The sequence below is a fragment of the Pipistrellus hanaki genome, assembly GCF_964339955.1.
Source record: "Pipistrellus hanaki genome assembly, chromosome: 3".
NCBI lineage: Eukaryota > Metazoa > Chordata > Mammalia > Chiroptera > Vespertilionidae > Pipistrellus > Pipistrellus hanaki.
Genome location: NC_140505.1, coordinates 1,621,404 through 1,636,573, shown reverse-complemented (window position 1 = coordinate 1,636,573; position 15,170 = coordinate 1,621,404). Strand labels below are relative to the sequence as shown.

Below are 15,170 nucleotides of genomic sequence, written 5' to 3'. Positions count from 1 at the left end.
GGAGGAGGTGTGAGCGGACCTGCCCTCCACACTGCCTGCCCCATGAGCAGGAAGGAGAGTGCAGGGCCGAGGGCTTGCTCGCCGATTGCTGGCTTTGTGGGTGTTCAGATATGTCATCTCATGAAGTCCTAGCCATCGAACGGCTTTTAATAGCAGGTACACCCTGACGAAGCTGTTCAAAGGATAAACATGAACAGTAAAGCCAGCTCTCAGGAGAGAGCAGCCATGAGCCCAGAGGCAGGACCAGGCTGCCAGCGCGGTGCGCGGAGCCAAGTGGAGGAAATACGTGAGGCCCGGAGTCGGCAGCCCACAGCCTGCCGTCGGGGCTGAGAAACGTGCTCTTTCTGTGGAGGAAGAGTGACGTGGCCCCGTGAGTGTGGACTCCAGTGGGCCAGACGTGGACCCGTGGAAGGCAGTGTCCGGTCACCGCTGCGTCCTGACTCCTGACCCCACGGGCGCCCCCAGCCCGTCGGGCGCGAACCTGGTGGCGTACGCGGTGCTCCCAGCATTTTCAGGATGGAGCCAGGCCCCCGGAGTGTGGCACCGCCTGGGGGATGGGCCTCTGGCCGAGAAGCACCGCTAGGCCCGCTCCCCACACCGGGCTCTGCTCCACACTTCGTCCCGGTGCGGAGAAACAGATAAAACAGCGGGTCACACTGCCTGCACCGCAGCATTCTAGCATCCAGAGCATTCTCCAGACGGGCTTTTAGGACAGGGTAACTTAAAACTTTATTATAAAAACAGACAGCTCCCTCCCCTCACAGAGCGGAACAAACAGCCGCAGCACCGGGCGGTTCCAGATTCGGCAGCTTCCCCTCGCCCGCGCTGCAAGGGCCTCAGGCGCCGGCGGACGGGGACGCGGAGTAAGTTCCGTGCAGGACCGGCCTCCGGGCCCCGGCCCGTGGTCTGTGTCGGGCGCGAGCTCAGCCGCCTCGCCGGTCAGGCTTCCTGGCTCGGGCGGCTCTCGGGCGCTGCTCCGGGCTCGCTCTCGGGGCCCTCAGGAAGGATGTGGGTGAGCCAGTAGCTGAAGAAGGCGGAGACCACTCGGGCTTGGTCTGCAGAGAACAGGACAGAACCACTCAGCAGGAAGCACCGGACACCGGCCCCCGTGGGCAGCAGCCCGTGGCCAGGTGGCCACCGAACACCCAGGACAGCAGCCACGGGCAGAGTGGACGGAACAGGAGAAGGAACGAGCTTTCACTCCATTTGAACGGAGGAAACGGCCCTCGGAGCCCACAGCTCCAGGTCTGGAGGCGCAGACATGCTGGACGCCCCTGAAAGGCCACTCAGCGCCACGTCCTGACTCCTGACCCGTGGGGTGACCGCCTGTGGGGCATCCCTGGGGCAGGGCACAGTGGGGTGACCCACAGTGGGGCGTACCTGGGGCGGGACACAGGGGGGTGACCGCGGTGAGGCGTACCTGGGGCGGTGGGGCGTACCTGGGGCGGGACGCAGGGGGGTGGGGTGTACCGGTGGCAGGGTGCAGGGGGGTGACCCATGGTGGGGTGTACCTGGCGGCAGGGGGGTGACCTTGGTGAGGTGTACCTGGGGCAGGGTGCAGGGGGGTGACCCTCAGTGGGGCGTACCTGGGGCGGGACGCAGGGGGGTGGGGCGTACCTGGCGGCAGGGCGCAGTGCTCCTCGAACGCCTGCAGGGCGCCCCACAGCGCTCCCCGGTCCTGCAGCAGCAGCAGCGCCTTCATGTAGCCCAGGGCCCGCAGGTCAGAGGGGGGCACGCTGCCCGCGGCCAGGCCCCTCAGCAGCGCCTCCGAGGCCGCCAGGAAGGTGGGGTCCGCGCCCCTGGAGACAGCTACAGGGAGGGGAGGCCGGAGAAGAGACTGGAGAACGGAGGCCGAGTGGGGAGGCCGCGGGGGAGAAAGGCCCGGGGCCCACGGGCGGAGCCCAGGGAAACACCCACCGGCTGCTCTGGGGGACGGGGCGCCGCTCCTGGGCCGCCGGGAGCAGCCTCCATTCCGGGCGCCGCGGGAGCCGGACAGGACATGGCCTGCAGACGGCCAGGCCTCTGGGAGCAGCAAGGACACCTGGCCGCCCGAGGACAGCGTGTCCGCTCGTCACCGCCACCCCCGCCAGGGCTGCGGGCAGCTCACAGGGCTCGGAGAGCTGGGCGCCATGGCCCTCGGGAGCTCCGAACACTCCAGTGCCACCCCCAGCCCCGTCCTGTGCCCCGCCCCGCCCGCACCTCTCCCCGCCCTCCCTCCCTCCTCCTGTCGCTCTGCTGGGCCCGCCTGCCAGCTGCCGTCTTTTATGCTGAGTCTAATCTGCTGTCTAAACTCATGTTTGAGTTTTTAATTTGTTATTACATTTTTCAGATCTAGGATTTCCATTTGAGGATCTTAATAGACTCAAATTAACTGGTGACATTCTCCAACTTCCCCTTTGTTTTTGAACATCTTGACTATAGCTATTTTAGTTAAAATTCCCTGCCTGATAATGTCGGGCATATTGCACTTTTTTTTTTTTTTTTTTAGAAATAGAGCCGATTCCAACATATTCCCACACGGACCGAGGGGCGCGCCCGGAGCCGGTGCTGGGAGCCGGGCCGCGGCCGTGCCTCCCGCCGTGCGGAGTAAGCTAAGTGCTGGTCGGGTCCCGGTGAGAAGAACCTCAGTGTTCTCATTTCTGCCTCAAAACTAACGGCTCTTTTGGATATTGGTCATTTTGTATTGTAAGCCTTTAAATATTATAATATCTTTGATTACTTGTCCAAACAAGTAGATGCCATTATTCAAAAGAAAAGCGGGGGGAAACGTACCATCATAAAAATACAATTCCTGTGTCGACTTCAAAAACTCGAGGACACCCTCTGCCTGGGCTTTGGGGCCTTTGCCCCCGTCCTGCTCGGCGTCCACGCTGTCCCCCCGGTCCTGCTCGGCGTCCACGCTGCCCTCCCGGTCCTGCTCGGCGTCCACGCTGCCCCCCCGGTCCTGCTCGGCGTCCACGCTGCCCTCCCGGTCCTGCTCGGCGTCCACGCTGCCCTCCCGGTCCTGCTCGGCGTCCACGCTGCCCCCCTGGTCCTGCTCGGCGTCCACGCTGCCCTCCCGGTCCTGCTCGGCGTCCACGCTGCCCCCCTGGTCCTGCTCGGCGTCCACGCTGCCCTCCCGGTCCTGCTCGGCGTCCACGCTGCCCTCCCGGTCCTGCTGGGCGTCCACGCTGCCCTCCCGGTCCTGCTGGGCGTCCACGCTGCCCTCCCGGTCCTGCTGGGCGTCCACGCTGCCCTCCCGGTCCTCCTTGTCCCCGGCGCCCCCGGGGTCCTCAGCGTCGGAGCCGCCCCCGCCGGCCCCCTCACTGGAGTCCCCGGGCTCCGAGCCGCCCCCGCCGGGCACGTACAGGAAGCTGAGGCCGGCAGCTTTGGTCAGCAGGCCAGCTGCTCGCTTCCTTTTCACCTGCTGCCTCTTCTTCAGCTTCCTCCTCTTGTTTCTGCTGATGGCGGGGCGGTCCGCGCCCGGGGGCTGAGGTCTTTCCTCTCGGAGACCCCGCTGTTGCTCTGACTGCGCCTCCTCCGCAGGAAGGCCGCTGGGCCGGCCGGCTCTTTTCTTTGATTTATGCTTCCGAATCCTCCTTCTCTTCGGCTGATCGGGAGGCTCCTGATCTATAAAACGCAAGTTCAAGACAACACTTTTCTGCATGATGAACCACAACAAGCGTGTTCAACACATTTCCCTTAGGACCTTGTCATTTTAGAACAGGAATTAAAAACATTTAATTCTCAACTGTATCTCAACTGATTACGCTCCCCCGGATCCTGAGACTACAGTGAAGTAATTACAGCCGGCTCGTTCTTAGAAAGAGGCCCGTCAGACCTGCACGGAGGCACAGACAGCTGCTCGGAGGGCTGCGGGCTCCCGTCCGGGCCCAGTCCCGGCCGGTCCCCGGTGATGACACGGGGAGACGGGAGATGAGAGAAGTCTCAGGGAGCACGGCAGAGCAGGCCGTGCCGGACAGGGCCTGGCCCCGGCGCTCCCAGCTGTCTGTGTCACCTCTGAGCTGTTTTGCACTGAGTGAAGTTTCCTTCTTCACCCACAGGCCTCCGGCTGGAGAGATATCACACAGCTGACACAGTCATGTCGTACAGTGTGGTGTTAAGGAGTAGCTGCTGCAGTTTTATTGGGAGTAAAATCATTCCCACGGCCACCCCCACATTGATGACGACGGTGTACCCCAGCACACGACTGGGTCGCTCTGCCTCAGTGCCCACACCCCGGGGTGGGGACAGAGCCACCACCCGCCACAGCCGCTGAGAGGGGGCTGAGCACCTGCTGCACCCTGGCTCCTGCCCGGGGCCTGGGCCCTCCAGCCCGCCCCCTGGAGCTGTGTCGCTGCAACGGCTCCGCTGGGACCGGGCTGTGACTGGCCGGATGGGGATGGGGATGGGGACAGGGATGGGGATGGGGATGGGGACAGCCAGGGGCAGCCATGCCCTCATCCTCCCGAGCAAAGCACAGGCCCTACCCAGGGCCTCCCAAATCCTGCCAGCAGGTTCCAGCAGACTTCAGAGGAAGGTCCCTGCCATGGCCGGCAGGTGGCGCTGTCCCCACGTGCCCTCAGATGCTGAGTGGGAGGGACCTCAGCCTGGACATCGGAGGGGACACCGAGCCTCCAGGAGGGACTGGAATCTCTGTTCCTATCGTTTCTGCCTTCAGGGGCCCTGCCCTCAGACACCGGCTCCTCCGCCCTGCCCGGGCGCGAACCTGCCTGGCGTCCCTGTGGCGGGGGGCCCAGCCCCTCCTCCCTCCGGCCGGAGCACAGGGGGCTACGCTGCCCACGCGCTCCAGCACCCACACCCCGGCCTCCCGCCTGTCACCTGCCTCGGACCCGCCGCCACGAGCAAGGCGACAGGAAGTTTACTCGGAGCGGATGCCTGGCTATTTATAACTGAGCGGCTCACTCATTCTGAAAAGCTGCCATCCCCAAACACACCTTTCTCTCACATGTGCTCACTAAAAATAGCCGCAGCTTGTCAGTCTCTGCCGCTGCCCGGCTCCCACGTCCGATGAGGCTGTAGTGGAAACAGCCCCGAAATAGCCGCCCGCAGCTGCACGGTCACGTGGGCCCAAGCAGAGCATCTGAAGGAAACGGTTTCATTCCGGACCCAACGCCAAGGCTACCGGGCCCGTGACCCTCCTCGGCCTCCGGGGCTCCGGGCCCAGGAGGAAGTGGCACTGACATCCACCTGGACCTAAGCCACGTGTACGAGGCCACGTGTTAACTATGGCGACACCAGGCGCTTCGTGTGAACAAGCCACTGCCTTCCCACAGCTCAGCGTGTCTGTTCCCAACGCACTGTCACAGGCACTCAGCGGGCCAGCCCGGGGCCCACAGCCCGGCCCACAGCCCGGCCCACAGCCCGGCCCCCACAGCCCGGGGCCCACAGCCCGGGGCCCACAGCCCGGGGCCCACAGCCCGGGGCCCACAGCCCGGAGCCCACAGCCCGGCCCACAGCCCGGCCCACAGCCCGGGGCCCACAGCCCGGCCCACAGCCCGGGGCCAACAGCCCGGCCCACAGCCCGGCCCACAGCCCGGGGCCCACAGCCCGGCCCACAGCCCGGGGCCCACAGATCAGGCCCCACAGCCCGACCCACAGCCCGGGGCCCACAGCCCGGGGCCCACAGCCCGGCCCACAGCCCGGGGCCCACAGATCAGGCCCCACAGCCCGACCCACAGCCCGGGGCCCACAGCCCGGGGCCCACAGCCCGGCCCACAGCCCGGCCCACAGCCCGGGGCCCACAGCCCGGCCTACAGCCCGGCCCACAGCCCGGCCCACAGCCCGGGGCCCACAGCCCGGCCCACAGCCCGGCCCACAGCCCGGGGCTCACAGCCATTGGCAGCAGCGGGTCCCGCCCAGGAAGGTGGGCGAGCAGAGCCTGGGGCAGAGCGGTGGCCGGCGTGGCCAGGAGCCCAGCCGGGGGGAGGACCGTGTGCTGGGTTTGCCCTCCGAGACTGAACTCCACCTGGAGGCACAGGGGTGGGAGGAGGGCGAGCGGGGCCAGCCTCAACCTTCCGAGTGGCTCCTGCAATGGCGCCTGCGGGCAGGGATGCCTGACCAAGCTTGGAGTGGAGACTTCACCTTATTTTTTTAAATTTATTTTTTATTGATGTCAGAGAGGAAGGGAGAGGGAGATAGAAACATCAGTGATGAGAGTCATTGGTCAGCTGCCTCCTGCAGGCCCCACCCTGGGGATATGAAGGGCATGTGTTCTTGACCGAAATTGAACCCGGGACCCTTCCATCTGCAGGCAGTGCTCTAGTCACTGAGCCAACCCATCGGGCTGGACAGATGCTGCCTTTCAAAAGCGGCTTCTCTTCCTAGTGGCTCCGAATGCCTGCAGCTGTGCCGGCCAGGGCAGGAGAGGCCTGTGGCTTCACTTCGGGACCAGGATGTAATTCAGCTTTTAGTGCAAATCACCCCGAGAGGACAGGATGGACAGAGGCTGAAATCTGAGTATTCGCAACAGTGCATTCCTGTCTCATCACTTATTAATACTGTGAGGGGGGCTCGGCTCCGTCCGGAAGGTCGTCCGGAAGGTCCAGCTACTTAGCACATTGTGCTTTTATTATCACAGAATACTAGTGTTGTGGTGCACAAAATTTGTGCACATTAAAAGGGAATTAATTAGCCGAGACCGGTTTGGCTCAATGGATAGAGCGTCGGCTTGGGGACTGAAGGGTCCCTTGTTCGATTCCGGTCAAGGGCATGTACCTTGGTTGCGGGCATATCCCCAGTAGGGGGTGTGCAAGAGGCAGCTGATCGATGACTCTCTCTCATCGATGTTTCTAACTCTCTATCTCTCTCCCTTCCTCTCTGTACAAAATCAATAAAATATATTTAAAAAAAAAAAAAGGGAATTAATTAAATAATTTAATATTGCCATTTGCCCTTTCTCTATAATTGAATTGTCAGAGATGAAAGAAAATTAGTAAAATGTATATGAAAACCTTCCTCCTGTCAGATTCTGGGGCAAGTCTGGGGTACGTCACGGGAACCAGAGTCAAGTCCTCAGCAACCAACGTGTGCCTCGAAATCGTGAGACTCAGACCCGGCCGGCCCGACCCCCGTCAAGCCTGGCCAGGTGAGGGCTGCGGGCCTCAGGTCACCTGGCCCAGCACCAGGGCGGGGGACGCGGCCTGAGGTACCCCAGCCTGGCGCCAGGACGGGGGTGATGGGTGGGAGGGGTGCAGTCTGAGGTTCCCTGTCAAGCCCTGCTGGGCGGGGAGCGCAGCCTGAGGTCCCCCAGGGCCTGGCACTGGGGCAGGGGCCAGTCTGAGGTGCTGTCAAGCCCCAGCTGGTGGGGGCACAGCCTCAGATCCCTGCCCTGGCCCAGTGCCCCTCAGCCTCAGCCCCTGCTGACTGCTCGCTAAGGCTTGTTAGGGAACCAGCCTCCGCTGTGGGCGCAGCCATCTTGTGCTGTGGGATCCCTGCCTCTGCCAGCCGCGGGGAGCCGTGCCTCCCCGTCTGCTCTATTTCCGGGGAAGGAGCTCATCGCCCGGGAACGTGCAGGCACCGCTTCCCACCCGCCCCTCTGTGTCCACCCTGTTTGCTGGGCCTCGGGGCACCAGTGGGGTGCCCAGTGAGGTCTGTCCGAGGCTCGCAGGCGTAGAACAGCTCCCTCCTGGGCACTCCTCCCGGCACATGGAAGAGGCCTGCTGCCCGGCCTTCAGCTAACACATGAGCCTGGGGTGCCCGGCGGGAACGCGCACTTCCTCGCACCGCCTCCGGGGGGCACTCACTCGAGTGCTCGAAGACACCCAGCAACAGCCCCATCCGGGGCAGCCTGCGCTGCCTGCGTGTGGGGCTCAGCTTCCCACCCAGACCAGCCTGGGACCGCACAGCGCCGCACAGGCACTCCCTGAGGCTCCTCAGAAAACTCTGGGTGCTTTCAGCTGGGCAGGAAGTGGGGGAGGGGAGGGAAAGGGGGGGCAGTTATTAACAAGCTGGCTTCATAAAATGGGTTCGGCTGTTTTAGAAAGTGCTATCAGCACGGCTCTGTGAACCTGCACAGCACTGAGAGCGACGGGCAGGGATGGCACCGCCGCCACCAGGGGCAATCTCTGTGTCTGTGTGCGGCACGCGTGGGGGGGGTGCACCGTGTGCAACACGCGTGGGGGGGTGCACCGTGTGCGACAGGCGTGGGGGGGTGCACCGTGTGTGACACGCACGGGAGGCATGTGCGGGACTGGAGCCGCCTCGGGCTGTGGGCCCCTGGGCACGTGTTCCATCCTGTCATCGTCTATAAAACGAGACTCTTCAAAAATAACACTTCTGTTGGAAGAAAAGCTTCTTTTCCTTTTAGAAAAATGACCCCAGGACGTGTCTGCCACCTGCTGTGGCCCCGACTTGGGTCCCGGGCTGCGGACTCGGCCTGCGGAGGGAACCGGCGGCTCCCGGGAGAGAAGGCACCCCCCGATCGTGCTGACGGCCCCACGCACCCGGCAGCACAGGAAGAAATCAATTCACAGAAGGTTGTGCCTCACAAGCAGCTTATAAAAATGTAACTTGTAATAATGGTGCAGTCAAAAGTTACCACCGACTCTGCCAGGTTACTATGGCAACTTAAACGGAATAGATGGCGCTCAGTTCCCCTTTCTTTACATCTTAGAGAAACCGTCTGCTCTGCTGCCCTCCGTCAGAGCAGAAGCCGGCGGCAGGCCCGCCCCAGCTGCCTTCCCGGAGGAGGAGGCACCAGGCCAGCCGGCCCCTGGACAGGAAGCATGATGGCCGGAAGGGTCAGAGCACACGGCTGGCACTGCCATCGTCCTGTTTCCTCCGTCATCTAGCTCAGCCTTGGAGCGGGCCGGGAGGTGGTGGGTCTGGGACAGCCCCAGGGCCTCAGCCCGGGCCCGCACACCTGCCCTCGGGCCGCAGCCGAGTCTCACGGAGACTGCAGGACGCCTGCTCACAAAGCCATCGATCCTCACAAAGACAGTGCCCTGCTGTGGGTATCAGCTATTTATCAGTAATTGTATCCTAAAGGTTTTCATCTACAGGAATTCACCTAAAGAAGATGAATCTATTACTCCTTGGCAACTCCATTTTCGGGTTTGTGGTTTCTGAGCCTTTAATTGGGAAGTCAGGAAGATCAATGAGCTAGAAAGCCACATTTTAAACACTCCAGCTAATTAAGGTCTGAGCACAGCTTCCGGCTTACACCTGGTGAAAACCAGCTGGGTCTGATTTTATTTGAAAACACACATTCCTGCACACACAGGAAGTCTGGAGTGATGACTCCGAGGAAAAGCTACCTTTGCTTTTCAGGCAGAAACCTCCGGGCAGCAGCTGTGACCGGAGAGCAGACAGCGAGGACCGAGAGGAGAGAGGAACTCCATTTCCCCAAAGGGGGGTGCAATCACGCGGCTCCCAGGAGCACAGCGCTGGCCAGGCCCGGAAGCAGGGAGAGTCACAGGAAGCCGATGCGCGAGAGAACCGAGCTGCCCTTAGCAGGAGGCCTCCTCCCTCGGTCACACCCTCGCCGCCCACCGCGGGGCTGTGCGGGGACAGGCCTGGCCTGAGGATGGACTCAGGTGAATCAATGACAACACCGGGTCACCGGGAAAGCATGCTCTCACCTGCCGCGTCCTGGCCGCCAGAAGAGCCCTCGGAATCCGCGGAATCCGCGCAGCTGGGCGCCCCCGGCTCCGGCTCCGGCTCCGGCTCCGGCTCCGGCTCCGGCTCCAGCTCCGGCTCCAGCTCCGGCTGGGCAGGGGCAGGAACGTAGCCCTCAGGAGGCAAGGCCACCGTGTAGAGCCGCCGGCCAGGCGGGGTCCCAGTGCCGCCACCTGCAGGAGGAAACGGGCACATCAGGGGCCAGTCAGCCACGCGGGGTCATCGCACTGAGCCCCAAACCTGTCCTGGGAGCTGGCAGTGAGCTCCACCCGCTCAGCGGGCCCCCACGCACCGCCCACATTGCCAGAGCGCGCGTCAGCGGCCCCCCGCCAGGAAAGGCCGCTCAGCCATCAGTCACAGTCACACCAGGCCACTCATGTCCGCTCTGGGCTCTGATGACAGACAGAACTCACTAACGAGTAGAAAATTCCCCACGGAGCACACCCAGCCTTGTCACGGGGGTCTCAACGTTTTGGTGGCATAATCTTCTGGACCTTCCTCTCCATGGACGCTAACAATCCATATACACAGTGCATGTGCATGTGCGTGTACACACAGACTCACACGCAGATACATGGGATCAGCGCACCTTTTATTATAAAACATAGGTCATACACTTGTATATTATATAATATATATATATATAATATCAATCAAAAGTGATTTAAAATATAGTCTTTTTTTTCAAGAAAAAAATATTTTAAATATAATACTACTAGAGCAGTGGTCGGCAAACTCATTAGTCCACAGAGCCAAATATCAACAGTACAACGATTGAAATTTCTTTGGAGGGCCAAATTTTTAAAACTTAAACTTCTAACGCCACTTCTTCAAAATAGATGTGGCCCATCCGTGCCCTTCAACCCTGACTCCGGTCCCCCTGGACCCCACGCCACAAGGCTCTGGTCCCAGAGGCTTCCAAATCTCGCCAAACACAAAAAACATTTCTTCTTTGTCAGTCAGCAGCTACGTTACCGAGACTTAAAACATTCTCCCGGCCTCGCTGTTTCCTCCAGCGTCCCGTACCTCCTCTCTAGGTTCCTTTTTGTTTCTGTTAAACACAGCGTCATCCGCTCAGTGAGGTGTGTGGGTGGGGAAATCCCTTAAGCTTTGTAAAATGAACACATCTTTAGAGGATTCTATTTATTATATACTAACCAGTGACCCGGTGCACGGAATCCGTGCACATTAAAAGGGAATTAGAGGGAATATTTTAATATTGCTATCTGCCCTTTCTCTATAATAGGATTGTCAAAGATGAAAGAAAATTAGTCAAATGTATATGAAAACCTTCCTGCTGTCAGAGTCTGGGGCGCTCCACAGGAACCAGTGTCAAGTCCCTGCCCACCCAGGTGCGCCTCGAAATTGTGCGAGACCCAGACCTGGCCAGCTCCTCCCCCATTGGGCTAGATCCAGACCCGGTCGGCCCCTCCCTTGTCAAACCCCCGGGTCGGGGGAGCAGCCTCAGGCCACCTATCCTGGCACTGGGCGGGAGGTCGGCCTGAGGTCCCCTGTCAAGCCCTGCCGGTGGGGAGGAGCAGCCTCAGGTCCCCGGTCAAGCCCCACCAGGTGGGGGGCGCAGTCCCCTCCCCTGGCCCAGCACCAGGCAGCCTCAGTCCCTGCTGATTGCTCGGTAAGGCTCTTTATGGGAACTCAGCCTTCACGGTGGGCCCAGCCATCTTGTGTTATGGGATCCCTGCCTCTGCTGTGGGCACAGCCATCTTGTTAGGGCGTGATGGTCAATTTGCATATCCCTCTTTATTAGATAGGATGGGTGCTACAACCACAAGGCGCTAGGTAAACACAGGACGTGCGGGGCCGCCGCCCCCTCCGTGAGGCAGCTCCTCGGTCACGTCCTCCTGCGTCTGTTCCTCAGGCGACCCGTGTGCATACCTACACCACACACCATCCCCCCTCCCGGACCCCCGGCCAGCGTCTCCCCTGCTGCTGCCCCTCCTGGGGTCCCCTGGCGTGCCCCTTCCTGCGGCACAGGCGCCTTCCCCGGGACAAGCTGCCGCTCTCCTCCTCTTGGGAACGATGGTGTCATGAGTAACCTTGAACACGCCTGTTCCCACCCCCGGAGCTTCAAGGTCAGGTCAAATCACTCATGTGTGCCCCCCGAGCCCTGGTGTGCACCTGGCACCTTCCATGGACTCCCACGGCCTTTCCGGGATGGTCTGGCGTTCTCCCCTTGGCCAGGCTGAATGCTTGCCCGCCGTTCCTAACACTGTCAGCCGGTTCCTGACAACCGTTCCTAACATTGTCAGCCGGTTCGGGACCGGCCCAGTGCCCCCTCCGTGGGCTTGCGGGGCCAGCGGAGGGAGCTGTGCTGATGATGAGGAGCCGCGGGGGTCTCCTCGGCTGCCTGTCACTCTCCTGGGCCGTGTCCTTGATCTGTGGCTCACGCTGTCATCAGCACGAAGGAAGGGAACCCTCTGCCAGGACCAGCTGCCTGTGTGCCTGCCGACCTGGCTGCGGGCGGACTGCCATCCTCACCAGGGACAGTGACCGCCTTCTGCTCTGTGCTCGGCGGCTGACAAGCCCCTCAGGGCGGAGCTCCCGGCTCCCCTGGTCCCTGACAGTTCCGACACTTCAGAGTGAGCCCGGCCTCTTTAGAGAAAGCGTGGCCTGAAGCATTCCTCCTGAGACAGCGCCCCGTCCCTCCGTGGCGGGGCACGTCCAGCAAGCTCTCTGTCCGGCCGTGTTCCAGACTGAGCGTCCAGCCCCAACCCCAGCCTCAGGGCCCCGAGGCTCCCCTCGGCGTGTGACTGAGCACCGAGCTCCTCGCTGACCAAGCCCACATCCCGACAGACACCCTCTCCGTCCCCGCGGGAGGCTGAGTGCCAGGCGTGGGCAGGGCTGGTCTCCCGGCCTCTCCCGGGGTGCAGACGGCGGTCCCCCGGGTGCATGTCGTGTGAGCTTCCGAGGACACGGTGCAGCCCCCAACGGGCGCTTTCTTCGAAGGGTGAGGACCCAGTCGCAGCCCCCGTCCCTCCCTCGAGGCTGGCCGCAGTCCTGTCCATCCGACCAGCTTGCAGACAGACAGCCGTGGGGAAGCCAGGTGTGCGTCTGGGACTCCCCGTGACCCACGAGCCCCTCACCTGCCAGCGGGGCCCCGCGCCGGCATCTCTCCTTCTGGGGAGGGGTTTCGGAGGCTGCAGGCAGAGGTGCCCCCTCTTCTCGGCCGCGTGGATCCTGAGGAAAAAGTCTCTTCAGCACTTTTTCAACAAACACTGAAATGCAACCAATTAACAAAAACAAAAAAGACAGAATTACTTAAAGCAGTTCTATTTAAATTGCCTATAGTTTATTAAAAAAACAAACATATTCTAATATTAATACCAGAAAGAAAGGTGCCTGTCCCCCCAGGACCCCAGCTAGCACTGTGTGAGCGGGGAGGGGGGCTCCCACAAAGCGCAGCAGGAGCGCAGGCCAGCCAGGCAGCTCCCCGTAATGGCAGGGTCCCAGCACCCCCCCCCCCCAGGATGGAGGTGCAGGGAGGCTCTTTCAGCTCTCCCCCACTGAGCGCCAGCACGGGGGGAGGGGGGGGCGCCCACAGTCCCATCGGGGTGCTCACCCGCTGTCCAAGCCGGAGGAAGCCACCGAGGCACACCTGGGACGTGGGCCCTGGGGGTTTACCTCGGTTACCGCCCAGCGGGAAAGCACGTTTCGAACAACTGTGCTTCCTGCTCAAGGAGCGCTGCTGCGAGGTCCCCTGTCCTCCCTCCCGTCAGCCCAGGAGCCGTGCACCATCCTCCTGGGAACCCACGGCCTCCCCTGAGCGAGGGCCCAGGGCAGAGTCGTCCTTGTTCAAAAGCAAACGTACTGCTCTGGAGACGCAGCCCCCCGCCCCCGCCCCCGAGGGAACCGCCGGGACTCCGACCCGAAGCCGCTGGGGCCGCGGCGGCCGCAGCTCCTGCCCGCGTGGACCAGGGAATGAGCTCCGTGTGTCCACTTCCCGAGTTCCCTCTGTGAGTGCCCGCGCGGCCGTGTCCTCCGTCTCAGGGAGCAGCCAGCCGTGGGGAGGCAGGCAGGGCAGGTGCGGCCACGGCCCTCTCCGCCGTCACCCCCCCCCCCCAACTGTCAGCCATCCCGGCCACAGAGCGGCGAAACGGAAGACAGGGCGCCTCCGGCTTTCACGCTTCGCCCAAGTCCAAGTGCTGAATCTGTTCCAACCACAAACTCCCGGAGGTGGTAAACATCTTGACCGCCGCTGAGAGAGAACCTCACAGCTGCCATCCCAAGGAGGCATCTTTGTAACCGCAGGAGCGGCCACACCTGTGGGGCCATTGGGCCTGTGGGGCCATCAGGCTGTGAGGCCATCGGGCCTGTGGGGCCATCAGGCTGTGAGGCCATCGGGCTGTGGGGCCATCGGGCCTGTGGGGCCATCAGGCTGTGAGGCCATCGGGCCTGTGGGGCCATCAGGCTGTGGGGCCATCAGGCTGTGAGGCCATCGGGCCTGTGGGGCCATCGGGCCTGTGGGGCCATCGGGCCTGTGGGGCCATCGGGCCTGTGAGGCCATCGGGCCTGTGGGGCCATTGGGCCTGTGGGGCCATCAGGCTGTGAGGCCATTAGGCTGTGGGGCCATCAGGCTGTGAGGCCATCAGGCTGCGTGCGACCTTAAACTTCTGCAGAGGGGTCAGGCTCAGGGCTCAGCGCCGCTGGGCACCGGACCCCCCCTTCTCCAGGGTGACGGAGGTCACAGGGCATGGTGAGGGCCCTGCCTGTGGCGCTGGTTAAACCTGTCACTCAGCCATCACCACCATGTGCCCCGCCATCACCTCCACTTCAGTCACAGAGGGCTCAGGTGAGCACCCGCCGCAGGCCCTGCCTCCGCCATCAGGGCCTTCACCCTGGAGGTGCTCGCCGGGCCCTGGGGTCCCCGCAGGCCTTGGAGCCCCTGGGACACCGGAGAGGCTGCGGGTCCCGGACGCGCCCGGGACCGGGGACAGCCTCCCCCGCCGGCGGCCGGGTGTGGAGTCCGGGGACGTGGGCCGGGCCGGGCCGAGCGCTGTCCGAGCGGCGGGTCCCCGAGCCCCCGCCGCCGCCCCCGCCGCCTACCGTGCCTCCGCGCCGCAGCCATGCGGGTCCCACGACCCCCGACCCGCCCTCCCAGCTCCCAGCGCCGCTTCCGTATCCGCCCCTGCAGACCCGCCCACAACAGCAGGCGTGCCCAATCCGGGCCCAGGGCCTCCGCCATTGGTGCCCATCAGCCTCGCCCCGGCTCTGGATTGGCTCTCTTGGGTCTGTGGGCGTGGCCTCCGGGCGCCTCGGCTCCTGCAGACCCGCCCACAAAGCAGGCTTGCCCAATCCGAGCCTAGGGCCTCCGCCATTGGTGCCCATCAGCCGCGCCCCCGCTCTGGATTGGCTCTAGGGAGCATGTGGGCGTGGCCTCCGGGCGCCTGGGCTCCGCGCACACTCCGAGGAGCCGGACTGAGTCCCCGGTGCGGCGGCCCCGCGGCGGGCCCGGAGGGGTCCCCGGGCGGGATCGGCGGGGCGGCGGGGCCGGAGGGGTCCCCGGGCGGGATCGGCGGGGCCGGAAGGGTCCGCGG

The 15,170-nt window shown here is 63.2% G+C and overlaps 1 protein-coding gene across 2 annotated transcripts; it reads right to left on the bottom strand.

Annotated features, from left to right (window-relative positions):
- Nucleotides 1–640: 640 nt before the first annotated feature.
- On the bottom strand, nucleotides 641–14,771 carry ERICH1 (glutamate rich 1). Of its 2 annotated transcripts, none has more exons than XM_084878341.1 (6): nucleotides 14,680–14,771; nucleotides 12,720–12,851; nucleotides 9,582–9,791; nucleotides 2,773–3,609; nucleotides 1,618–1,809; nucleotides 641–1,055 (listed from the first exon to the last, which is right to left on the bottom strand). In XM_084878341.1, exons 1-6 carry the CDS (start codon nucleotides 14,699–14,701, stop codon nucleotides 940–942), a joined length of 1,509 nt encoding a protein of 502 aa, XP_084734467.1. In that variant the 5' UTR covers nucleotides 14,702–14,771; the 3' UTR covers nucleotides 641–939. The 2 variants fall into 2 exon arrangements, with proteins under 2 accessions (XP_084734467.1, XP_084734466.1); XM_084878340.1 differs by lacking the exon at nucleotides 641–1,055 and adding an exon at nucleotides 1,091–1,420 and having other exon boundaries at nucleotides 1,546–1,809.
- Between the last annotated feature and the right edge of the window lie 399 nt (nucleotides 14,772–15,170).